The 25,700-nt window shown below is 47.1% G+C and overlaps 1 protein-coding gene across 1 annotated transcript; it reads right to left on the bottom strand.

Moving 5' to 3' along the window:
• Nucleotides 1–11,386: 11,386 nt before the first annotated feature.
• Nucleotides 11,387–22,115, bottom strand: LOC147105028 (uncharacterized). The gene is made up of 2 exons (XM_086011049.1): nt 18,672–22,115; nt 11,387–14,800 (listed from the first exon to the last, which is right to left on the bottom strand). The coding sequence occupies exons 1-2, from the start codon at nt 18,694–18,696 to the stop codon at nt 13,347–13,349; spliced, it is 1,479 nt and encodes a 492-aa protein (XP_085867175.1). The 5' UTR covers nt 18,697–22,115; the 3' UTR covers nt 11,387–13,346.
• Between the last annotated feature and the right edge of the window lie 3,585 nt (nt 22,116–25,700).

The raw sequence follows: 25,700 nt of genomic DNA, 5'->3' as shown, positions 1-25,700 counted from the left end.
TAGGAAGGATGTTGAGGCAATAGAGAGGCTGCAGGGCAGATTCACTCGGAGGCTGCCTGGTGTGAGGAAATACAAAACACGGAGAAAGATGTGAAAAACCAAGGCCGTTTTCGTCAGAATACAGGAGATTGTTGGGTGATTTGACAGAGGTGTTTAAAGTTGTGATGGGATGGGACACAGTGCATCGAAACAGACTGTTTCCAGTGTTTGAGGGGGTCTAGATCAAGGGGAAATAGATACAAGATTAAAGGGGAAATAGATACAAGATTAAAGGTAAAAGATTTAGGACAGAGAGCAGGAGAAACCTTTTTACACAGAGGGTTGTCGCGGCCGTTGAATGGCTTACTGGAGTTAGTGATTGAAGCAGCAACCACGACAACATTTAAAAATGGGTTAGATAGGTGGTTAAAGGAAAAGGGATATTGGAACAGAGCGGGTACATGGGATTAGGATACTGCTCGTGTAGATGATAAACACCAACATGGACTCGTTGTTCCAAACGGTGTTATTCCGTGTTGTAATTTTCATGTAATTCTATAACCACCATCTGAACCTGAGATGGGATTACAGCCTAGAAATCTCTCTGGTGCATCTGTTGTGGCTCATATTCTGTGCGGCTGCACTGTGCTTTTATTCTGTTTTAGATTTATTTCAGGGACGGTTCTGGCAAGCCTCCATGGCTGGAAGCCCTGGAGTATGATGATTGATGCTGTAAGCGCACAGTAATTAATGACTGATGTAAGAGAAGTGATCAGCCACAGCTGATTTCTCGGAACAGCACAGCTCGGGCACAGGCACGCACACACATCGGGAGTTGCTGTCTATTGCGAAGTCCAAAGCTGGACAAGGGGCAGCACCGGCGGGCGGAGGAGTTTGGACCAAGGCTGATGTTCTGAGAGATTGCTTTGTCGATGGCCTCACCCCTCCCCATCTCTGTAATCACCTCCAGCCCTACAACCTTCCGAGATATCTGCACTCCTCCAATTCTGGCCTGTTGTGCATCCCCAATTTTCATCACTCCAGAATTGGTGTCCGTGCCTTCAGCTGCCTGGACCCTAAGCTCTAGAATTCCCTCTCTAAACCTCTCCGCCTCTCTTTCCTCCTTTAAGATGCTCCTTAAAACCGACCCCATTGACCAAGCTTTTGGTACCTGTCCTAATATCTCTTTATGTGGCACGGTGTCAAATTTTGTTTGATTACGCACCTATGAAATGCCTGGAGATGTTTTACTATATTAAAGGCGCTATATAAATGCAAGGCACAAGCCAAAGACCTAAGTGGGAAAATTTAACTTTCATCTTAGGAACCATGTTTTTAGTACCTGATTTACCTCAGAGAAATTCATGTCAGGCTTCTTTTAAATTCATTCCCGGGATGTGGGCGTCGCTGGCAAGGCCGGCACTTATTGCCCATCCCTCGTTGCCCTTGAGAAGGTGCTGGTGAGCCGCCTTCTTGAACCGCTGCAGTCCGTGTGGTGAAGGGAGAGAGTGCCAGGATTTTGACCCAGTGACGTTGAAGGAGCAGTGATATATTTCTAAGTCAGGACGGTGTGTGACTTGGAGGTGGTGGTGTTCCCCGCGTGTCTGCTGCCCGTGTCCTTCTAGATGGTAGAGGTCGGGGGTTTGGGAGGTGCTGTCGAAGAATCCATGGTGAATTGCTGCAGTGCATCTTGTAGATGGTACACACTGCAGCCATGGTACACCAGTGGTGGAGGGAGTGAATGTTTAACGTGAGGGATGGGGTGCCAATCAAGCCGGCTGCTTTGCCCTGGATGGTGTCGAGCTTCTTGAGTGTTGATGGAGCTGCACTCACCCAGGCAAGTGGAGAGTATTCCATCACACTCCTGACTTGTGCCTTGTAGATGGTGGAAAGGCTTTGGGGTGTTAGGTGATGAGACACTTGCTGCAGAATACCCATAGGCCAAAGACCAAAGCTCAAAGACTAGCCTTCCCAGTCCACCCCGTCAATGGCAACCCTGAACTTGGGTTGCCAACTCTGGTTGGATATATTCCTGGAGGTTTCATCACATGACCTCCCTCCTCCCAACACCCTGCCCCCACTCTCGTGCCATTGGACGCCTGCCATACCCAATCAGTGGTGCCCCGTCTTCCGTTGGAAAGACTCTTTGTTTGCTGATTGGATGATTCTTGACTGTCAGTTAAATAACCCATTTCCCCCTCCCCCATCTCCAATATTTTTTATAACCAATAAACAAAAGTGTTCAAAGAAAATGGCAAAAACTAACACACCATTGTTTTTTAATGTCTCAATGATTCCCTCCCCCCGGGTTTGCTGGCAGCCGTGTCTGGGAGGTGAATCTTTAATTCCTGGAGACTCCAGGGCAATCCTGGAGGGTTGGCGACCCCTACCCGACATAGAGGTATCTTTCCGATAAAATAGTTTTATCTTTAAAATCAAAAGATTATAAAATTTAACTCCTTGAATGAGGATTCACTAAGCATGCGGGTTGCAAGAGACAGTACTGGGACAGCCGACAATACTGGAATCAACTCAGAATGGTTATATAAATACCAGAACTGAGAGGTTCGACCTATCAAGAAATATTGAGCAAACTGGGGACCTTTTCTCTAGAAAGCAGAAGGCTGAGGGGTGACCTGATAGAGGCCTTTAAGATTATGAAAGGGTTTGATAGGGTAGATGTAGAGAAGATGCTCCCACTTGTCAGGGGGGGGGCGGGAGACCAGAACTAGGGAACCATAAATATAAATACTAATAAATCTAATAGGGAATTCAGGAGAAACTTCTTTACCCAGAGAGTGGTGAGAAGTGGAACTCGCTGCCACAGGGAGTGGTTGAGGCGAATAGTATAGATGCATTTAAGGGGAAGCTGGATAAACACGAGGGAGAAAGGAATAGAAGGATATGTTGATAGGGTGAGATGAAGTAAGAATAAAAGACTTGCATTTCTATAGTGCCTTTCACAACCACCGGACGTCTCAAAGTGCTTTACAGCCAATGAAGTACAGGTTGACTATCCCTTATCCGAAAACCTTGGGACCAGCTGTGTTTCGGTTTTCAGAAATTTTCAGATTTCAGAAGGTATTATTTCAGACTGGGAAACTCTGAACATTAAATTAATTTGGTAATTAGTATTTGTATTTTAATATAAATTTTAAAAGTTCAGGCTACCTCTTGCGACTGTTCCGTGTCTCATTCCCCTTCCTGCTTCTCTGTGCTGCCGCTCCCAGTCTGTTTACAGCTCCCCCTGCTCCGTATCTGAATTCCTTGACTTAGCGGGGGTCTGGGGCTCGACTGCCGCCGCCAGTTGTGGGAAAGCCGGATATCGGCTGACTCCTACGCTAAGCTGGCCCGCAAATCGGGTCAGAAAAGCATCGGCCGCGTCGGGTCATGTTTGGCGCCACTCGGGTTATGTCGTGCGCACGACTTACGCTCCACAAAAAAACTTTCGGTTTTCAGAAGTGCGGATAAAGGATAGTCTACCTGTACTTTTGGAGTGTAGTCACTGTTGTAATGTGGGAAACGCGGCAGCCAATTTGTGCACAGCAAGCTCCCACAAACAGCAATGTGATAATGACCAGATAATGTTTTTGTTATGTTGATGGAGGGATAAATATTGGCCCCAGGACACCGGGGAGAACTCCCCTGCTCTTCAAAATAGTGCCATGGGATCTTTTATGTCTGATGTAAAAAAACTACTGAACACTTGGTTGGAGTATAAAACAAGGCTTTAATCAACTGTTTCACAACCATGAGTTTCTAGTTACATCACTAGTTTCTGGTTACAGAAACATCCTGAGCAAGCTGGGCCCACGCCCGAGTATTTATACTTCTTGGACGGCGCCACCAGCTGGCCGCCCAGTGTTACTTCATGAGTCATGATAAGATTCATGACAATGTCCACCTGAGAGAGCAGACGGGGCCTCGGTTTAACGTCTCATCTGAAAGACGGCACCTCTGACAGCACTCCCTCAGCACTGCACTGGAGCGTCAGCCTAGTTTTATGTGCTCAAGTCCCTGGAGTGGGACTTGGACCCACAACCTTCTGACTCAAAGGCGAGGGTGCGACCCACTGAGCCAACGGCTGACGAGGTGGGAGGAGGCTCGTGTGGAGCATAAACACCGTCACGGACCAGTTGGGCCGAATGGCCTGTTTCTGTGCCGTGCGTTCTATGTAACTCGAATACTTTCAAGGTTAGGGGCAGGAGGTTTAGAAGGGATTTGAAGAAAAACTTTTTCACCCAGAGGGTGGTTGGAATCTGGAACTCACTGCCTGAAAGGGTGGTAGAGGCAGGAACCCTCACAACATTCAAGCAGCATTTAGATGAGCACTTGAAAGGCCATAGCATACAAAGCTACGGACCAAGTACTGGAAAATGGGATTAGACTAGACAGGGCTTAATGGCCAGCGCGAACACGATGGGCCGAAGGGCCTCTTTCTGTGCTGCATAACTCTAGGGGGAGAAATTCAGTATCGCCCCATTTGGGGCGCAATTATCGGCCGGGCGCAAATTTTAGCGCCTGGCGCTAATTATCAACTCCGACAGCAAACTTGGCTTTTATCGCCCCTGGAGGTGATTGGAGCGCTAAATCAGGCACTACACACCTCTCCTAAGGTGCTGAGGCCGAGGAGCAAGGCGCTACCTCACAGCGCTGGCGAATCTCTTGTGATGTCAGTCAGCAATGGAACACAGACACACTGGCACCGTCCAATTCTTAAAGGGGAGTTCTGACGAATGGTCATTGACCTGAAACGTTAAATCTGTTTCTCTCTTCATAGATGCTGCTTGACCTGCTGAGTTTCTCCTGCATTTTCTGTTTTTATCTTAAAGGGGAGGGTTGATCTTGCTCTCCATCCACATCCTGCTCATTGCAGCCTTGAATCTCGGCCTGGAGAGACCTGTACATCAAATCTGCTGGAAAGAACAATGGAGAGAACCAGGGGAAGAGCTCAGAGTGCAGACCCCATGGTCTCTTCTAAATCGATACAAGGGCAAATCAAAACCAACCTGCAACGTGCTGCTCAGTACCCAAAACTCCTCAACACAGCATTGAATCTCTCCAGAAGTCTCTCTCTCTCTCTCGGAATGCATGGTGCAAAAATGTCACCGACAAAAAAATGGCAGGAAGTGGTCGCCTTTAAATAGCGCTCCCCTAGTCCCTTTCTGACAGCATAACGCTCCCCTCAACCGGTCGTAGCTAGCAGCAGGCGGTAAGGCAGGGGGCGTCACTCAATTTCCGGTCCAGGGCGTTGCGCACTCGACTGACGTCACGATCTGCCGGCGCAGGAGATCGTGGCGGTAGTGTTTAGCGCCGCTGCAAAATATCTAGTTAATTTCGCGAGAGGCGCAAACATCGCCACGCCCGGGCGCTAGTTGGTTTGCGCCCCACTTAGCGCCCTCTTAAGGCGCTAACGGGTGGCGCTACCAACTGAATTTTCCCCCCTATGACACTGAAGTCACAGAAAGAGGAGCTACCTGCAGGGTCAGACATTTAGATTTCATATGTGGGCGACAGGGCAGGAACAAAGAAAGTGCACAAGAGCAGGTAACAAGACTGCACATCCGGTCTGAAGCCACGTGATCAGTGGCAGCCAACAAACCTATCAGCGTCTGAAGCTCTGCTGCTCTCCTTTGGGATATTTTCAGTAATGGTCGCACTCTAGTGGCAAATCCGAGAATGGCAGAAGACATTGTCGACTTGGAAACAAGTGGGTAGAAAACAAATTCTAAACAGGTTAAGGACAAAGGGAATTTGATGCTTAAAAAAAAAAGTTGAGCATTCTCACAGGAATATTGTACTGTGTCATAGCCATCTCACTCCAGACTCTTGAGCTCAAAATCCAGTCCGACACTCCAGTGCAGTGCCGAGCGAGTGCTGCACTGTCGGAGGTGCCGTCTTTCGGATGAGACGGTAAACCGAGGCCCCGTCTATTCTCTCAGGTAAAAGATCCCACGGCACTATTTTGAAGAAGAGCAGGGGAGTTCTTCCTGGTGTCCTGGCCAATATTTATCCCTCAATCAACATCACTATAAACAGATTATCTGGTCGTTATCACATTGCTGTTTGTGGGAGCTTGCTGTGCCTAAATTGGCTGCTGTGTTTCCTACATTACAACAGTGACTACACTTCAAAAAGTACTTCATTGGAATGTAAAGCGCTTTGGGACATCCTGAGATTGTGAAAGGCGCTGGGGAAATGCGAGTCTGTCTTTTAGACAGGAGTATTAGATCATCTCAATAGACAGCTGGCTGGTTAGTTAACGGGCTAGTTGTTTAGCAGGTTTGCTATGTACAAGGGGGGTGAATTTCTGCAGGGGTTCTCCTGCCTGTCAGGACGTAACTGGGGTGGAAGAGTGGTGGAAAGTCGTAAACCGGGTGAAAATGCAGGAGAACCTCAGAGATTCGACAGCACCTCCCAAACCCGCAACCTCTTCCACCTAGAAGGACAAGGGCAGCAGGCGCATGGGAACACCATCACCTCCAAGTTACCCTCCAAGTCACGCACCATCTTGACTTGGAAATAGATCGGCCGTTCCTTCATCGTCGCTGGGTCAAAATCCTGGAACTCCCTCCCTAACAGCACTGTGGGAGCACCTTCACCACACGGACTGCAGCGGTTCAAGAAGGCGGCTCACCACCACCTTCTCAAGGGGCAATTAGGGATGGGCAATAAATGCTGGCCCTGCCAGCGACGCCCACATCCCATAAACACATTTAAAGAAAGATCCGCCCACCAACCCTACTTCATTCTGATGTCACATACTGGTGACTTGTATCAGCCTTTGCCGATCAGACAGTGCAATCATTAAAATAACTGGTACAGAGGAGGTACTGTACAATATATCAGCATAAACTTTACAAGTTTTTTATCCACCACTAACTGGCCTATTCTTGGGTAAATGCTGTGAAATTAAAAATCCAATAATCATTACGTCCCATAATCTGTATAATAAACACAGTTGAGTTATTTTGCTGATTGACATGTAACAGAGGGTGCTGTTGAACAGAACAACAACAACTTGTATTTATATAGCGCCTTTAATGTAGTAAAACGTCCCAAGGTGCTTCACAGGAGGATTAAAAGAACAAACATTTTTTTCACACTGAGCCACATAAGGAGAAATTAGGGCAGGTGACCAAAAGCTTGGTCAAAGAGGTAGGTTTTAAGGAGCGTCTTAAAGGAGGAGAGGTAGCGAGGCGGACAGGTTTAGGCAGGGAATTCCAGAGCTTAGGGCCTAGGCAGCAGAAGGCACGGCCGCCAATGGTTGAGCGATTATAATCAGGGATGCTCAAGAGGCCAGAATTAAAGGAGCGCAGATATCTCGGGGGGTTGAAACAAACTCTGAGATTAATACTTTCCTTTGTAACTAACTGCTAAAGAGGTTAGTTCTACTTTGGGGGCAAGGGGAGAGCAGTGATTTATCTTCCCTCCTTCCCTGAAGGCACTGACGTTTGCAGTGGTGCAGCTGTATATGGGCACTGGCTTCCCCCTAGGAAAGAAAGACTTGCATTTATATAGCGCCTTTCACAACCTCAGGACGTCCCAAAGCGCTTCACAGCCAGTGAAGCACTCTTCACTGTTGTAATAAAGGAAACGAAGCAGCCAATTTTCTTACAGCAGAAATCCTACAAACAGCAATGATGTGAATGACTGGATCATAAGAACTTAAGAACATAGGAACAGGAGGAGGCCATTCAGCCCCTCGAGCCCGTTCCACCATTCAATGAGATCATGGCTGATCTGTATCCTGACTCCATCCATTTCCTTTTATACCCTTCATAAAAAAATCTATCGATCTCTGATTTAAAATGATTAATTGAGCTAGCGTCTGCTGCTTTTTGTGGGAGTTCCACACTTCTACCAACCCTTTGCTTGAAGAAGTGTTTCCCATCTTCACTCCTGAATGGCCTGGCTTATGTCCCCCTTGTCCTAGACCTTCCCTCCCCCAACAGCAGAAAATGTTTCTCTATCTACCCCATCAATTCCTTCCAAAATCCTAAAAACTTCACCCTTTCACCTTCTTTGCTCCAGGGAATACAATCTTCGTTCATGCAATTTCTCTTCACTTGGAGCCCCGGGAACGTTGTGCGGAATCTGCGCTGCCCTCCTTCCGAGGCCAAGGTATCCTTCCTAAGGTGCGGTGCCCAGAACTGCTCCCAGTGCAGTTGTTTTTTACGTGGGGGTAGAGGGATAAATATTGGGCCAGGACACCAGGAGACCTTCCCTGCTCTTCTTCAGGGGATCTTTTATGCCCACCCGAGGGGGCAGACAGGGCCTCGGTTCAACGTCTGGTCCAAAGGATGGCGACTCCAACAGTGTAGTACTTGCGGTCATTCCAAATGGACCTGGAAGACGTAAAAATCCAGGATATGCGGCAGCTATTTATTTAAACAGTGTTTGCATGTATTCTGGGTCCTTAATAAGCACGAAATGTGCACAAGATCACTACAACAACAACGTGTATTTATATAGCGCCTTTAACGTAGTAAAACGTCCCAAGGCGCTGCACAGGGGTATTTTAAGACAAAAAAGATTTGACACTGAGCCACATAAGGATAAATTGGGGTAGGTGACCAAAAGCTTGGTCAAAGTGGTAGGTTTTAAGGAGCTTCTTAAAGGAGGAAAGAGAGGTAGCGAGGCGGAGAGGTTTAGGGAGGGAATTTCAGAGCTTAGGACCCAGGCAACAGAAGGCACGGCCACCAATGGTTGAGCGATTATAATCAGGGATGCTCAAGAGGGCAGAATTGGAGGAGCGCAGATATCTCGGGGCCGGGGGGGGGGGGGGGGGGGGGTTGTGGGGCTGAAGGAGATTACAGAGATAGGGAGGGGCCGAGGCCGTGGAGGGATTTGAAAACAAGGATGAGAATTTTGAAATCGAGGCGTTGCTTAACTGGGAGTCAATGTAGGTCAGCGAGCACAGGGGTGATGGGTGAACGGGACTTGGTGAGAGTTAGGACACAGGCAGCCGAGTTGTGTGTCTGGAAAATCGTGGGCAGAAAAAATTGGTTTTGAAAACATTCCTAAGGCCTCCTTGTCCAATAATTCTCCAGCGCTCGTGCTGGATCTGGTGCATTTGATCGTAAAATAAACCTTTTGAGATCCAGCTTTCATCTTTTAGACCTCTGCGTACAGCACACTCAAAACAACAACAGGACAGGCAGCTAGCTCTCCCTATCTGTAATAGAGACAAACTGCACACAGCTCCCATACTCAGTGTTTGCCTGGGAAATTGAAGGGTGAACGAATGAGGTATTTTATACCAGAGTCAACAATTCTCGCATCTGAACTTGGGGGGAAAAAGAACCACTCCCTTTCTAACAGAAGCCTGTAGGGAAACCTTGAATGGAACGAGCCCCTCTCCCTCTGGTTATAGAGGCAGTGAGAAAGACAAAACTTGCATTTATATAACGCCTGTCACGACCTCTCAAAGAACTTCACAGCCAATGCAGTACTTTTTTTTTTTTTGAAGTGTAGTCACTGTTGTAATGTAGGAAACACGGCAGCCAATTTACGCACAGCAAGCTCCCAGAAACGGCAATGTGATCATGACCAGATAATCGGTTTTAGTGATGTTGGTTGAGGGATAAATATTGGCCCCAGGACACCGGGGAGACCCTTGAATGCTTTTCTGCAAATTTGGGCCATGGGATCTGAGAGGGCAGATGGGGCTTATAGAGGGAGTCACAGCAAGCAGGGAGGTCCTCTTCCCTTTCAATGGGCAGAAGAGATTCCTCAGGAGACCAACACAGCCTGGTTGCACATTGCACAGGAGGTCACAAGCAGGGATGTCGTCAGGAGGACCAGGCTGCAGTGGCGCAAACCTTTCAATGATCTCAGTCGATCATAAAATGTTACTGCAAAGTCACACTCAACCTCATCCTGCTGTGCCACTCATCACATCCCTATCACTCTGCCTTCCCTACCCTTGTTGGTGCTGCTAGTGTTGGGGATTCTGAGGACCAAGGTGAGAGAGTATAAAGTGCACCTATGCTGATGGAATAGATGGCAGGTGAAGTAGCGATGACAGAAGTGATCTGTCAATGGTGGGAGAGGTAATGAGGTCAGACTGGATGGAGACTTGTGTAAAGACTTGCAGCATTCTGAATCTGTCGTGGAAATGCAGTTTAGAGAATCTAATGGTTAAGGGAGCATTTCTCAATCAGCTGCGAGCTTTGACTTGACATTTGAAGCTGTCAACTCATCAGCTGATTCAATGGCGAGTGACCTCCCGCCTCAGCTTCACAGACGAGGTCTAAGCACAGCAGAAAACCGGTGGGCGACCTGTCAAATCAAAAAAGCTTTGTTAAGTGGCTGTAAACAAGCCACTAATGATTTGACTTGGGTCCCCCACCGCTGCCTGTCGGGTCTGCTCAGCGCTGGCAGACCCGACATCGGGAAATACAGGTGTGCGCGTTTTGACAGCGGGTTCCCGGCCTGCTGTCAATCATTTTAAATTTCACTGCTGACTCGCCACCAATCGGGTCCACTAAGTGCTGGGAAAATCGCGGCCTCAGTGTGGGAACAGGTGCTGTTCAATCCACATCAATCAGTGCCCGTGTCTGTGGCCTTCGTGCACATCAGCTCAGTATAAAAACACGAACATGAAAGTGCTCGGCTAACTCCACACCTCCAAAATTTACACAAGAAAGAAAGCGCTTGGATTTCTACAGCGCCTTTCACAACCTCAGGACGTCCCAAAGCACTTTACAGCAAATGAAGCACTTTCATAGTGTAGTCACTGTTGTAATGTAGAAAACGCGGCAGCCAATTTGCGCACAGCAAGCTCCCACAAACAGAAATGTGATAATGACCAGATAATCTGTTTTTCAGTGATGTTGGTTGAGGGATAAATATTGGCCAGGACACCGGGGAGAACTCCCCTGCTCTTCTTCTAAATAGTGCCGTGGGTTCTTTTACGTCCACCTGAGAGAGCAGACGGGGCCTCAGTTTAACGTCTCATCCTTCTCATTGCTGTTCACGGGAGCTTGCTGTGCGCAAAAAGTCTGCCATTTTTCCCTACATTACAACAATGACTACGCTTCAAAAAGAAATGTCGTGGCTGTAAAGCACTTTGGGACATACCAAGATCATGAAAGGAACTATATAAATGCAAGTTCTTTCTTTCTAAGAAGCAGTAGAAGGAAATGGGCTGGGGCAAGAAGAAAATGAAAAATGGTGAGATCTAGGCCCAAGCTCAGGCCCATGTTTAGGTTGATTTTCACATGAATATAGAATCTACCTTCTCCACTATTTCTCCCCCCAAGTTGGTTCCTCCAACCAAGCTGGCCAAGTGTGGAATGACCCAGTTGTTCATGATCTCAGCAGAACCACCCAATGCCATCTCTTTGGACCAGATGCTAGGGAGCACGTCACATGGTGTAGAAAGGGACAACTTCTCAAGCCATACCAGCGTAACCAGATTTTATTCTATTTAATTGATCAATCATATGTACGGCAAAAATAATAAACACAGGTACATCACTTAAGGTACTTGTATCGTTGAGATTTTGGTTATGGTCTTCTAATTGAGGGTCTTCTTGCCCTTTATAATTCCAGTCTAACAAGGATTTCTAATGTTTCTGTCTGTAAAAGCTTCTATAGATATGTGAAGAGAAAAAGATTGGTGAAGTCAAGCGTAGGTCCCTTGCAGTCAGAATCAGGGGAATTTATAATGGGGAACAAAGACATGGCAGACCAATTAAATACATACTTTGGTTCTGTCTTCACAAAGAAGGACACAAATAAACTCCCAGAGATACCAGGAACATAGGGTCTAATGAGAGGGAGGAACTGAATGAAATCAGTATTTGTAGGGAAATGGTGTTAGGGAAATTGACGGGATTGATAATCTACATCCTAGGGTGCTTAAGGAAGTGGCCCTAGAAATAGTAGATGCATTGCTGGTCATCTTCCAAAATTCTATAGACTCTGGAGCAGTTCCCATGGATTGGAGGGTAGCTAATGTAACCCCACTATTTAAAAAAGGTGGTAGAGAAAAAACGGGGAATTATAAAAGATGTAATAGCAGAGCACTTGGAAAACAGTGACAGGATCGGACAAAGTCAACATGGATTTACAAAAGGTAAATCATGCTAGACTAATCTACTGGAATTTTTTGAGGATGTAACTAGTAGAATAGATAAGGGAGAACCAGTGGATGTGGTGTATTTGGACTTTCAGAAGGCTTTCGATAAGGTCCCGCAGAAGAGACTTGCGTGCAAAGTTAAAGCACATGGGATTGGGGGGTAAGGTACTGACTGGGATAGAAAACTGGTTGGCAGACAGGGAGCAAAGAGTTGGAATAAACAGGTCTTTTTCTGAGTGGAAGGCAGTGACTAATGGGGCACCGCAGGGATCGGTGCTAGGACCCCAGCTATTCACAATATATATTAATGATCTAGACAAGGGAACTAGATGTAATATCTCCAAATTTGCAGATGACACAAAGCTGGGTGGGCGTGTGTGCTGTGAGGAGAATGCAGAGAAGCTCCAGTACGATTTGGACAAGTTGGGCGATTGGGCAGATGCATGGCAGATGCAGTATAACGTGGATAAATGCGAGGTTATCCACTTTGGTGGCAAAAATAGGAAGGCAGGTTTAGGAAGGCAGATTATTATCTGAACGGCAATAGATTGGGAAAAGGGGAAGTGCAACGAGAGCTGGCCGTCCTTGTGCACCAGTCGCTGAAGGTAAGCATGCAGGTGCAGCAGGCGGTTAAGGCGGCAAATGGTATGCTGGCCTTCATAGCGAAAGAATTCGATTACAGGAGCAAGGATGTCTTGCTGCAGTTGTACAGGGCCTTAGTGAGACCACACCTTGAGTATTGTGTGCAGTTTTGGTCACCTTATCGGAGGAAGGATGTTCTTGCCATGGAGGGAGTGCAGCAAAGATTCACCAGACTGATACCTGGGATGGCAGGAATGACGTATGGAGAGAGATTGGGTCGAGTAGACTTATATTCACAAGAGTTTAGAAGAATGAGAGGGGATCTCATTGAAACTTATAAAATTCTAACAGGACTAGACAGACTAGATGTAGGAAGGCTGTTCCCGATGGCGGGAGGAGTCCAGAACCAGGGGTCACAGTCTAAGGATAAGGGATAAGCCATTTAGGACTGAGATGAGGAGGAATTTCTTCACCCAGAGAGTGGTGAACCTGTGGAATTCTCTACCACAGAAGACAGTTGAGGCCAATTCATTAAATATATTCAAGAAGGAGTTAGATATATTTCTTAAGGCTAAGGGGATCAAGGGATATGGGGAGAAAGCAGGGACAGGGTACTGAATTTGAATGATCAGCCATGATCTCATTGAATGGCGGAGCGGGCTCGAGGGGCCGAATGGCCTACTCCTGCTCCTATCTTCTATGATTCTATGATAATGTTAGCATTTCTAATGGTGATTATGTTGGGGTTTTGAATGACGTTCCTGTCACGTTTTCTAATGGTGGGCCTTTTGGGCTTTTGAATGATTGTCTTGTTGGGCTTTTCAATGGGGATATTATTCACCTCTTCAACAGTGATCCTGTTGGGTTTTTGAACGGCAATCCTGTTGGGTTTTTGAACGGCGATCCTGTTGGGTTTTTGAACGGTGATCCCGTTGGGTTTTTGAACGGCGATCCTGTTGGGTTTTTGAACGGCGATCCTGTTGGGTTTTTGAACGGCGATCCTGTTGGGTTTTTGAACGGCGATCCCGTTGGGTTTTTGAACGGCGATCCCGTTGGGTTTTTGAACGGCGACCCTGTTGGGTTTTTGAACGGCGATCCTGTTGGCACATTGAATGGTGATCATTTTGGGGGTTTGATGGCCCACCCAGTTGGGATTTCGACGAGTGTTCCTGTTGGGTTTTTGAATGGCTGTCTTGTTGGGGTTTTCAATGGTGGCAGTGTAAGGGTTTTTAATAATAATGTTATTTGGATTTCTAATGCCCGCCCTGTTTGGGCTTCTCATTGCAGTTGCCAAAGAATTTCTAATGGCGGCTGCGTTAGGATTTCTGCTGGTGATGGTCAAAGAGTTTTTACTGGCAGTCACCCATGGGCTTCTTGTGGTCGTCATCAGAGGATTTCGAATGGTGGTTCTCCTTGGCATCCGAGTGGGAGTCACTAAAGGGTTTCTAGTGATAGCTGTCCTAGGGTTCTTACTGACAGTTGCTGAAGGTCTTCTAGTGATGTTTGACCTCGGGCTTTTAGTTACGATCACAGAAAGGCTTCCAGTGGTGGTTCTACTAGGGCTCTTAGTGACAGTTAGCTGAGTACTTCTTGTGGGAGAGTTTCTAACAGTAGTTGTCCTTGGCATCTTAATGGTGTTTCTAGTGATAACTGTCCCAGGGCTCTTGGTGACAATTGCTGAGGGGTTGCCAGTGATCCTTGGCCCGGGGTTCTGAGTTATACTTTTCCCAAGCTTTTTAGCAGCAGTGGTCAAATAATGTCTGATAACGCTCCTGTGAAGCACCTTGGGATGTTTTGCTACGTTAAAGGTGCTATATAAATGCAAGTCATTGTTGTTTGTAGTGGTGATCATGAAGGGGTATTTAATGCTATTGGTCGTAGGGCTTTTAGTGGCAATCCCCCATTGGTTTATAGGCATTGTTGGCCTAGGACTTCTATTGGTCACTACCTTAGGGCTCTTGGCAATATTTCCAGTGGCTATAAAACGTTTTTTTTCTGCATGCAGCAATTTCTTTGCATCGGTGATAAAAGGGATTTCGCCCCTTCGGTGGTGCATTGTCCCTTCAGAAATGATACAGAAGGGTTCTAGATCTCCTGAGTCAGCACCAATCCCAATAATTTTACTCAGATAGGAGCTGGTATCTGTGTCGGCTGGAAGAGAGACAACAGAAAGGTTTGTTAATCTCAACAACCAAAATAAGGTAACCTCACCAGAAAAGCATTACTCAATTAAGAAAAACTGTATCAAACCTTGGTTAGACCACACTTAGGGTACTGTGCACAGTTCTGGTCGCCATATTATAAAAAGGATATAGAGGCACTGGAGAGGGTGCAAATAAGATTCACAAGGATGATACCAGAACAGAGAGGATATACTTATCATGAAAGGCTGAACAGGCTGGGGCTCTTTTTTCTCTAGAAAAGAGAAAGCTGAGGGGTGACTTGATAGAGGTCTTAAAGATAATGGCCCAGATATTCCGATCCCTACGGGTGGATACGCGCTGTGCACCCACCCATAGGGACATCGGAAATGCCGGTTTTAGGCATGCACAGCGCATGCGCTGAAAACCGGCATTTCCGATCTGTCAAGAATAGTCTTAACAGATCCTCCGGCTGCCCTGGAGAAGGGCCTCTGCGGGTGGATAGTTCCGCTTTTTGGAGACCCTCTGCCCGCAGAAAACACTTACAATTCTTACGCCTGGTCAAAGCAGGGGCGTAAGGCCTGGCTTTACCAGGATAAGAGTTGAAAAAAGTAAAAAGAATTTTTTTTTCCCCCACTGATTTATCATTTAAAAATACTTTTTAAAAAAAAAGGTAAGTTTATTTTTATCCTGGTAAAAAACTTTAATTATTTTTTTCAAAAAATTAAACTTTTGTTTAAAATACTTAATTTATTGTAATTTCAAGTCATTTTAAAAATGTGATTTAAAAAATTTTTTATTTAAAGTTTTACTATGTTTTTTCATTGATCTCCATTCATATATTTGACAGGTCAAATCTATGAAGGGAGATTCCCTTCTGTGATTGGCTCCCCATGGCCCACGTGATCCCAGGGACGCTGCAAACTACATGCGCCCCTGGGATACGTGGGCCCTGCGCACTTCACGTTTGGTGAGGCCCAGGAGCGGAAGCGTGTGCGTCCCGGGAGCCCTCGGGTAAGGGCGTAGATTTTTCCAGATCGCAGGCCTCCGCCCGCGGGAGGCCTGCAATCGGAAAATACGGGCCTATGAAAAGGTTTGAGAGGGTAGATGTAGAGAAAATATTTCCACTTGTGGGGGAGTCCAAAACTAGAGGTCATAAGTATAAGACAGTCACTAATAAATCCAATGAGGAATTCAGGCGAAACTCCTTTCCCCAGAGAGTGGTGAGAATGTGGAACTCACTACCACAAGGAGTAGTTGAGTCGAGCAGCATAGAGGCATTTAAGGGGAAGCTGGATAAGTACACGAGGGAGAAAGGAATAGAAGGTTATGTTGATAGGGTGAGATGAAGAGGGGTGGGACGAGGCTCGTGTGGAGCATAAACACCGGCACGGAGCTGTTGGACTGAATGGCCTGTTGCTGTGTTGTAGACTTGATGCATTTAAGGCGGCATTTCATTAATAATGGTGGGTTACTGGAACTGGTATCTGTAGCTCATTATATTAACGAGAGGAAACTTCTTGGTTAACAAATAGAGCATTCAGTAAGTTTACACAGTATTTGAAGGAACACACATTAGCACATTAAGTCTGTTGGAATGGTCACGCACGTGTGGAAAGTCTTTACACAATTTAAGGATCATCATTTTGCCAGCCTTTCCCTTCTTGTTTCAGGTTGCTGCTGTCTCTGGTTCTCTAGTGGGGAGCTATTCCCCCTTGTGCTTTCCACTGCCTGACGAGAGGGTATTTACGTAATGAGTCTCACGTTATGGGAAGGGGTCCCAGACTGCCTGGTATTCCTCCAATCTTGGGTGGCTCTCATACCGCACTCAATCTGATCGGTATATGTCCCTGCGGTGTTTCACCCATGGGTTTAGTGTGCAGATATACAGTAAATGGGAAAAACATTAAACAGAGCAGAGGAGCAGAAAGAATTAGGGGTTCAGATACACAAAGTCATGTAAGGTAGGGGGCTGGGAAGAGATTAGTATAAAGTGGGCACTGGTCTAAGGCCTAAAAATTTGGTTGCTTTGTGCCTCCCGTTGGCGCTAACGGGGCGCGAAGCAACTAGCGCCCAGGCGTGGCACCGCCAACGCCTCCCGCGAAATTCAGCGGGAGGTTAGCGGCGGCGGTAACTGTTAGCGTCCCGTGGCGCTGAGCCGCCGGTGAGGACGTCATCTCCATGCGCAGCGTCCCGGCCGCGATCTTCAGTAGCACCCTGACTTACCGCCGGATGCCATGTCCGATGGGGTCAGGGGAGGCTACCTGCAGCCGGGGCGGCGCTATTTAAAGGGAAGGTGCCGGGCGGCCATTTTTGTTGCTGGCCGCCTGCCAGCACCTGCCCCCTCTGCCATCCCTGGCCTCCTCTGAAACCCCCCCCGCGGAGTGCCGGCTGCGCTCCGTGAGCCCGGCACTTCTCGAGTGCCAGACTCTTTTGCCGCCACTCCGACCCCTGGTGGCCCAGCTGGGCCCTGGGTCGCGCTGCGCAAGGCCCCTCCCCTTTAAGAAGGGGAGGAAGGCCTGCAGTACCGCGGAGCAACTTGACGCAGAGTGTGGCGCAGCACCACATAGCGCCGCGATATTCACTCGTAGCGCTCCAAGAGGGAGGCGGGACGTTTCCAGTAGCACCCCGCCTCCCCCATGGGGCACTACCGATGAATTTCAGCCGTGGGGGTGCTAAATTTTTTGGGGCGCTAAAAGTAGTGCCCTGGCAAAGTTAGTGCCCCAAAGGGGGCGCGACTCAATTTCCCCCCCCTAAATCTCAGAGTATGTGCGAAGTAAATAATTGCAGTGATGGGGTAAATCTCTTAGAATATGTGGTAAATGCACATTTGCCCCGAGCGATTCAGCTGATCATAGTAAACAATTTGTTTTCAAGACCACTAAGTCTTTAACTTTACATCGGTCAGGCTGGGCTGGGGAGGCGTAGAAAAGAAGTTTGGTAATTCCTCAATATAGAGAGCCGATCAGCAGGTGATTCAACAACAACTTATATAGCACCTTTAATGTAGTAAAATGTCCCAAGGCACCTCACCAGAGCGAAATCAAACACAATTTGACTCCGAGCCACATAAGGAGATATTAGGACAGATGACCAAAAGCTTGGTCAAAGAGGTAGGTTTTAAGGAGCATCTTAAAGGAGGAGAGAGGTGTAGCGAGAGAAGGGGAGAGGTTTAGGGAGGGAATTCCAGAGCTTAAGGCCCAGGCAGCTGAAGGTATGGCCGCCAATGGTGGAGCGAAGAAAGTAAAGGAATCACAAGAGGCCAGAGTTGGAGGAACACGGAAATCTCAGGGGCTGTAGGGATTGATGTAAGAAAACTACTAGGCACTTGGTCTAAGCGTTAAACAAAGCTTTAATCAACTGTTTTACAACAACATGGAGGTCTAGTTGTGTCCTTCACTAGTTCCTGTTAAGAATGTCCTGCGCAAGCTGGGCCCGTGCCCGAGTATTTATACTCTCCCTGGACAGCGCCACCCGCAGGCTGCTCAGCATCACTTCACAAGTCTTTCTTCCATGAATAACCGATTCATGTCAGGGAAGGATGAGGTTACAGAGATAGGGAGGGGCGAGGCCTTGGAGGGTTTTGAACACAAGGATGAGAATTTTAAAATAGAGGCGTTGCCATATCGGGAGCCAGTGCAGGTCAGCGAGCACAGGGGTGATGGGTGAATGAGTTAGGATACGGGCAACAGAGTTTTGGATGACGTGTGAGCCATTATTTTAGATGAAGTCAGGCTGCATTCACACTACAACTGGAGTGACCGTCAACAGTTGGAGAGGGACTAATGTAAGGTGGGAGGTTGAGGAGGGAGGGAGAGTTGGGGAGAGATGTACTATAGTAAATGTCTTTGCAGAGGAGTTTTGTTAAAACTGTCTCCTACCAAGTCTGTAGAAAATGTTGCCCATCTTAAACCAATGTCTGTGTTGACTCGCTCTCCTCCGTTCTGTGATACACAAAGGCGATACCACACAGCAATTCCAGTTCTATTTAAAACTGGAGAAAAAAACATTATTACAGCCGGAATAAATATAGTTTATAGAATAAATAAAGCCGTCTATGTTGTTTGTGAATGTAGAAAATTATTAGGCGAAGATTTGGTTTTGTTTGAGGAGGGAGAAGCTCTAAAGGTCTCTTTCATTGCACACAAGTGATGTGAGAGTACATTAAGTGTCATTTACATTTTTAAGTTGGACATTTTTGCATTAGTACAGTGGCCCTTCAAAAATACAATATCCAATACCACACTTTATGAACAGTGCCCACCTTTGCTATCACGATAAAGTTAATTGGCAAAAGAACCAGGGGCAAAACGCAGCGAGTTGTGATGATCGGGAATGCGCTGCCCGAAAGGGCGGTGAAAGCAGATTCAATAGTAACTTTCAAAAGAGAATTGGATAAATACTTGAAGGGGGAAAAAATGACAGGGATATGGGGAAAGAGCAGGTGAGTGGGACTGATCGGATAGCTCTGCCAAGAGCTGACACAAGCACGATGGGCTGAATGGCCTCCCTCTATGCTGTATCATTCTACGATTCTATTTTGCCATCATTATAATTAACTTATATTTGTCTTTTTCAATTGAAGATTTGTCATCATTGTTTTTCTGTGCAGCAAGGTGAGAGAGCTGGGGCCTCGGAGTAGAATTGTCTGTTTCGGGCTGTTTGCCCACGGGAAACTGGATTGAGACTCGTTTTATATAGGTCTCTTAACTCCATTTACCTGCCGTACAGTTGGCTGTAAGATACAGATCAGCTATGCTCTAATTGAACAGGCTGGAGGGGCTGAATGGCCTACTCCTGTTCCTATGTTCCAAGTGGCACTCTCATCTCTGGGTCAGAAGGTCGTGGGTTCAAGTCCCATTCCAGATTCTTGGGCACAAATATCTAGGCTGACATTCCCAGTGCAGTACTGAGAGGGTGCTGCACTGTTGGAGGTGCCGTCTTTCGGATGAGGCGTTAAATTGAGGCCCCGGCTGTTCTCTCGGGTGGACGTAAAAGATCCTACGGCACTATTTCGAAGAAGAGCAGGGGAGTTCTCCCCGGTGTCGTGACCAATATTTATCCCTCAACCAACATCACTGAAACAGATTATCTGGTCATTATCACATTGCTGTTTGTGGGAGCTTGCTGTGCACAAATTGGCTGCCACGTTTCCTACTTTACAACAGTGACAACACTTCAAAAAGTACTTCATTGGCTGTAAAGCACTTTGGGATGTCCAGTGGTCATGAAAGGCGCTATATAAATGCAAGTCTTTTGTTTCTTCTTTTTAGGTCTTCACTGGCTGAACTCACTGAGTTACAGTATCAGGAAGCCCATTTCACCTTTATGTTTAATCTTTATTATCCAAGTCCCCATACTTCTGAGAGACACAGAATATACTTTCTTGGCAAAACCTTACCTGGGCTGATACATTTAGACATGTCAAAGGCTGAAATCATTATGTTTTTAATTTGTACATTTAGCAATTAGATTGGCCGGAAAAACAGACATTGGAGCCCTTATTTAGCCAATCAGATGGCCACAAGGGATGGTGGGGGGAAGTCAGGAAGACACAAGAATAGGTAAATAAATGGTACAGAAGCAAAATACTGCGGATGCTGGAAATCTCAAAATAAAAACAGAAAATGCTGGAAACGCTCAGCGGCTGGTCAGGCAGCATCTGTGGGCAGAGAGAAACAGAGATAACGTTTCAGGTCGATGACCCTTCATCGAAATTGAAACGTTGGGCTGGATTTTGCCAGCCCTGAGGAGGCGGGACTGCCGGGAAAATGGCAGAATTTGGGGGGGGGCGGGTGCCCAACCCGCCTCCGTGCCATCTTGCCAGGAGGCAGGTAGCCGTCCCGCGCCGGGTCCCGTTTCTGGACATAAAAAGCTGGTGTCAGTAAATGTGACCCTGAAGCTGTTGTAAAAACCCAACTGGTTTCCTCATGTCCCTTTAGGGAAGGAAACCTGCCGTCCTTGCCCAGTCTGGGCCTGTATGTGACTCCAGTCCCACAGCAACCTGGTCGACTCTTAACTGCACGTCTGAAGTGGCCCAGCACGCCACTCAGTTGTCTCGAAAGCTTCAAGGCTAAGGCGGCGGCTCACCACCCGAGGGCAACTGGCGATGGGCAATAAATGTCGGCCTCACCAGCGACGCCCACATCCCGAGAACGAAATGAAGAATACATTTAAAAAACAGATCATCAGTCTTAGGAGAGAACCATGCTGTAAATCAGGACGTCACGTGAAGCTTCACAGACTTATGCTAAACCAACCATCAGCACACTCTCCGCAAACAACTGGCGAAAAATTAGTTCCCTGCAATAGTTTCTTGCTGTTGATAATGAGACGCTCTCTAAACTATTCGTCACTATTCCGCCTTTCTTGCGTTCCCCTGTGACATCCCTTTGCTCAGTGTCCAGGGATTCAACTGGCTGCCAGGCTCCACTGATGGTGGAGTGAAACCAGCAGCTTGGGCCAGTCGGCAAATGGCCCAAAGGTGACTCTCCCTTGGCTGCTCCAGGGAAGATATCAGGACTGAACTTAGAGCCATGGCCAAGACTGGCAACCCAACTTTATGAGGCCTTGTGACTACCAACCCATGTCCCACCACGATGTGGCACCCCAGTGGGCTGGATCCACTCAGTTCCCCATGAAACACAGGAATGTTAAGGACGAGACTGGGCCATTCAGCCGCTCCGCTATTCAATTAGATCATGGCACATCTGTACCTCAACTCCATTCACCTACCTTTGCTCCCTTGATACCCTTGCCTAAGAAAATTCGAACTATCTCGGTGTTGAACGCTCCAATTGTCCTCCCAGCATCCACAGCCTTTTTGGGGAAAGAGTTTTAGATTTCTCCTGCCTTTTGTGTGAAAAAGAGTTTTAACTTCAGTACTGCACAACATGCACTATAAACACAAGAGTAGCTCCCCGATGACTTAGTGAGTAGATGCAACACCACACAGACCAGGCTCAATCCCCAGTCTGTGAGGAATTGGTCAAACATACCTGCTACAGCTGTTGAGGCGCAGTCATTGGGCTCGAATTTCCAAGCCCTGTGGAGGCAGGTTTGGAGGCGGGAGTGGGGGGAAAATTGCAGAATCAGGGGGGCAGGAACCCATCCCGCCTCCATGCCCGTTTCCCAGGAGGCGGGTACCCGACCTGTGCTGGGAGCCGCCTCCCCGAGGCAGAAAGGGGATTAGTGCCAATTAGCAGCTTGTTAACAGGTAGTTAACAGGCAGTTTTTGGCCTAATCCCTATTTTTTAGCCCTGAAGTGTGGGATTCCCGACGGCTCCAAACCACGCCAAGTTAGCGAGGCGGGCTGTTGGGTTCGAGATGTCCGGTGTTCAGGTGAGTGATGGGTGCATGTGTGCAGAGGTAAGTGTGTTTGGTGTGTGTAAAGTGTTTAAATAAGTTTTACTTACCTTTACTTTCTCCTGCAGGCTTCCTTCCTTCAGTTCTCGGGTGTCCCTCAGTTCACCGGCACAGAAAGCAGAATGGCCGCTGAACTGTCAAAAGCTGCAGCCTTCTGCTTTCTGGTCTGGAGAGCTCTCTCACTGAGTCTGTGGAGAAGGACTCAAGTTAGAAGTCAGATTGTCAGTGTTTGACAGCTTCACAGAGCTATCAAACGCTGATATTTCATCTGTTAAAAGCTCGACAGATGAAATGTCAATCCCTGACGTCACCTGTAACTGGGTGTCCCTTAATTGGCCTGCTGAGCCCGCTGGGCGGGCTTAACAAGGTCAATCAAGGGAAAATCGCGTGGGTTGGCCACAAATCGATGGAGGTGGGACAGCAACCCAAAAAGTGGGAGTCCCGCCTCCATCATGTCCCCATTGACAAAATCCAGCCCATTGGCTTCCCACCTGGACTAGTGAGTGGAAACATTAGCCTGGGTTTCTGTTCCTAATGGAAAGCGCGCACACGTGCGCGACAGGCAAGGAGAGGATCAGACTTGGCTGTGATGTCTCTCGACAGTCGAACAAGCCTTGCCGACACCCACTGTCCAGACCCAGGCCACAAAGAATGGCATTTGAACAAAGTGTCGAAGGCGCTGTGGAACTGGACCCCAGTGCGAGTCGGTACCTTCAAAGGGGGAGGAGGGGAGAAAGCTGGAAAGAAATAACAAAACAAAAAAAAGCACAAAGTGGGATACAGAAGCATAGACAAGAACAATGGAACATTAAACCACCAAAGTGACGTCCAACACATCACTCGCAAGTCCCATCGTGCATCTTATATTTAAACAAAGGAGAGGATCACAGTATCTCACACATTGCTAAATGGAGATCCTCAAACCAGTTCCCCATATTAAAATGATGTTAGACACTTAAAAATAGTTCAACAATCTCCTTCAGTAAATAACACTGTACCTGTAAAAGTAAGCACGAGGGGACCAGAGCAAGCCGAAGGATGTGGATCTCACTCAGGACACAGAATTTAAAGAGAATATGGGTTCCTCCCCCAAGAAGCTGATTCGCTTCCTCAGCGACCAACCAGACCATCAGGATTAACCCATAAAACACAATTTAGACCAGAGGAGGAATGTGCTGTGTGTGGGATGGTTGTTAGCATGTGAAGTACCTCACTAATCACTACCAATGTGTACAGGATGTTTCTGACTCAGTAATGGGAACATTCCTTGAAGAAGGAATGTTGGCGAGGCTCAGACCACTAACCTTTACAACACACCCCTCCCTGTATGTGCTGCCATTTATGATGAATGGGAGCCCAGAGGGAAGACAACATTTTCAATATAGAAGCCGAGACATTACTGAAACTAGCAGATGAAATTCCTTTGTCCACCATTTCAACAGTCGCTAACATGCTTATTTTAAATATCAGGTGCCATACTTGGCTCAGGGGGCAGCACTCTCGCTTCTGAGTCAGAAGGTTGTGGGTTCAAGCTCCACTCCAGAGACTTGAGCACAATAAACTAGGCTGACACTCCCAGTGCCGTGCTGAGAGAGCGCTGCACTGTTGGAGGTGCCGTCTTTCGGAGGAGACGTTAAACCCATCTGCCCTCTCAGGAGGACATAAAAAAATCCCATGGCACGATTCAAAGAAGAGCAGGGGAGTTCTCCCTGGTGTCCTGGCTAATATTTATCCCTCAATCAATATCATTGCACAGATTATCCGGTCATTATCACATCAAGATTTGTGGGAGCTTGCTGCGCGCAAATTGCCGGCTGTGTTTCCCTACATTACAACAGTGACCAATGTTCCCTCTAAGCTGTGCGGCCGTGCAGCTGTCTGCCGGTCCCGCTCAGCCCTAGACCGGCTTTTCAAATGTGCAATTTCGCGCATGCATGGAACTTTGAATGGGCCGCGCAGCCGGTTAAAGGGACCGCGCACCCACCAAAAAAATTAGGGGGAACATTGACAGTGACGACACTTCAAAAAGCTCTTCACTGACTGTAAAGCGCCTTGGATCGTCCTGAGGTTGTGAAAGTCGCTGTAGAAATCCAAGTCAAAATCCTTCTTTTAATATTGAGTCATAATTGTTTCCCCCCCACCCCAGTATTTTTGGTTCTTGCACATTCTTAAAACATTAAAGCTTGGGTTGACACAATGACCCTAAAGGAACAGATAAAATATATCATCGGGAATTTGAAAAAAAAAACTTCAATTTTCAAACTTGGAAGAAAGGCAAGATCTTGGCTTTTCCGTCCTCTTGTTCTTATCATCTTTTCTCCACCCACCCTACTGGTAGGACCTCAGCAAACTCCACCCAGACAGCCGACATCATCACTGCACTCGTCGTTTTAAACAAAATTATTCAAGAAAATGTTCTACCAAAAGAAAACCCAACGCTCAAGTTGGTGGTTAATTCTTTAGAACTTGTTTCATTGTTCCAGAGTTCTGATGACGAGACTCCCCCCCCCCCCGTTAAAGTTCTCATTGCAGGACGCTGCGTCCTCAGTGGCGAAATACTAACAATTTTTTCATTTGCTTTGAAGGTCAATTGAAATTGAAACCCGCTTTAATTCCAGGCGATTCCAATTCTGGGAATAGTCAGCGCAATGTCTGTTTCGAGCTGCTGGACACGTTGGCCAGAACGTACCGCTGTGTTTGCCTCACATATTAAAAAGTAAATGGGTCACCAAATACAGGATAGATTTAGTCATACATTGCGGTCTTTGTGGTTCCTCCAATTTCCTACAATTGGAGGGTAGTCTGTCCAAACCTGTGTCTTGTTCCTTTGCTACTCAGTCTGGGGATGGAGTTTCTTTTGGGACAAATGGTAAGACCTCACTACAACGCATATCCATGAGATAATGATTTTTAAAAAACTTACATAAGGGAAGCACATCTTCATGCAAACAACAACTTGCATTTATATAATGCCTTTAACGTAGTAAAATGTCCCAAGGTGCTGCACAGGAGTATTAGAAGACAAAAAATTTGATACCGAGCCACATAAGGAGAGATTAGGGCAGGTGACCAATAGCTTGGTCAAAGAGGTAGGTTTTAAGGAGCGTCTTAAAGGAGGAGAGAGAGGTAGCGAGGTGGAGAGGTTTAGGCAGGAAATTCCAGAGCTTAGGGCCCAGGCAACAGAAGGCACGGCCACCAATGGTTGAGCGATTATAATCAGGGATACTCAAGAGGGAAGAATTAGAGGAGCGCAGATATCTCGCGGGGTTGTGGGGCTGAAGGAGATTACAGAGATAGGAAGGGGCGAGGCCACGGAGGGATTTGAAAACAAGGATGAGAATTTGTAATCGAGGCGCTGCTTAACCTGCTTAAGACTGCCTATTTCCACCTCTAATATCGCCTGACTCCGCCTTTGCCTCAGCTCACCTGCTGCTGAAACCCTCATCCATTCCTTTGTTATCTCTAGACTTGACTATTCCAACGCACTCCTGTCTGGCCTCCCACGTTCTACCCTAAGTAAACTTGAGGTCATCCAAAACTCTTCT

Source organism: Somniosus microcephalus, chromosome 18 (genome assembly GCF_052327205.1).
Source record: "Somniosus microcephalus isolate GS21.2 chromosome 18, FLI_Smic_1.0, whole genome shotgun sequence".
In the NCBI taxonomy this organism is placed as follows: domain Eukaryota; kingdom Metazoa; phylum Chordata; class Chondrichthyes; order Squaliformes; family Somniosidae; genus Somniosus; species Somniosus microcephalus.
This window is presented reverse-complemented; position numbering and strand designations above follow the sequence as displayed.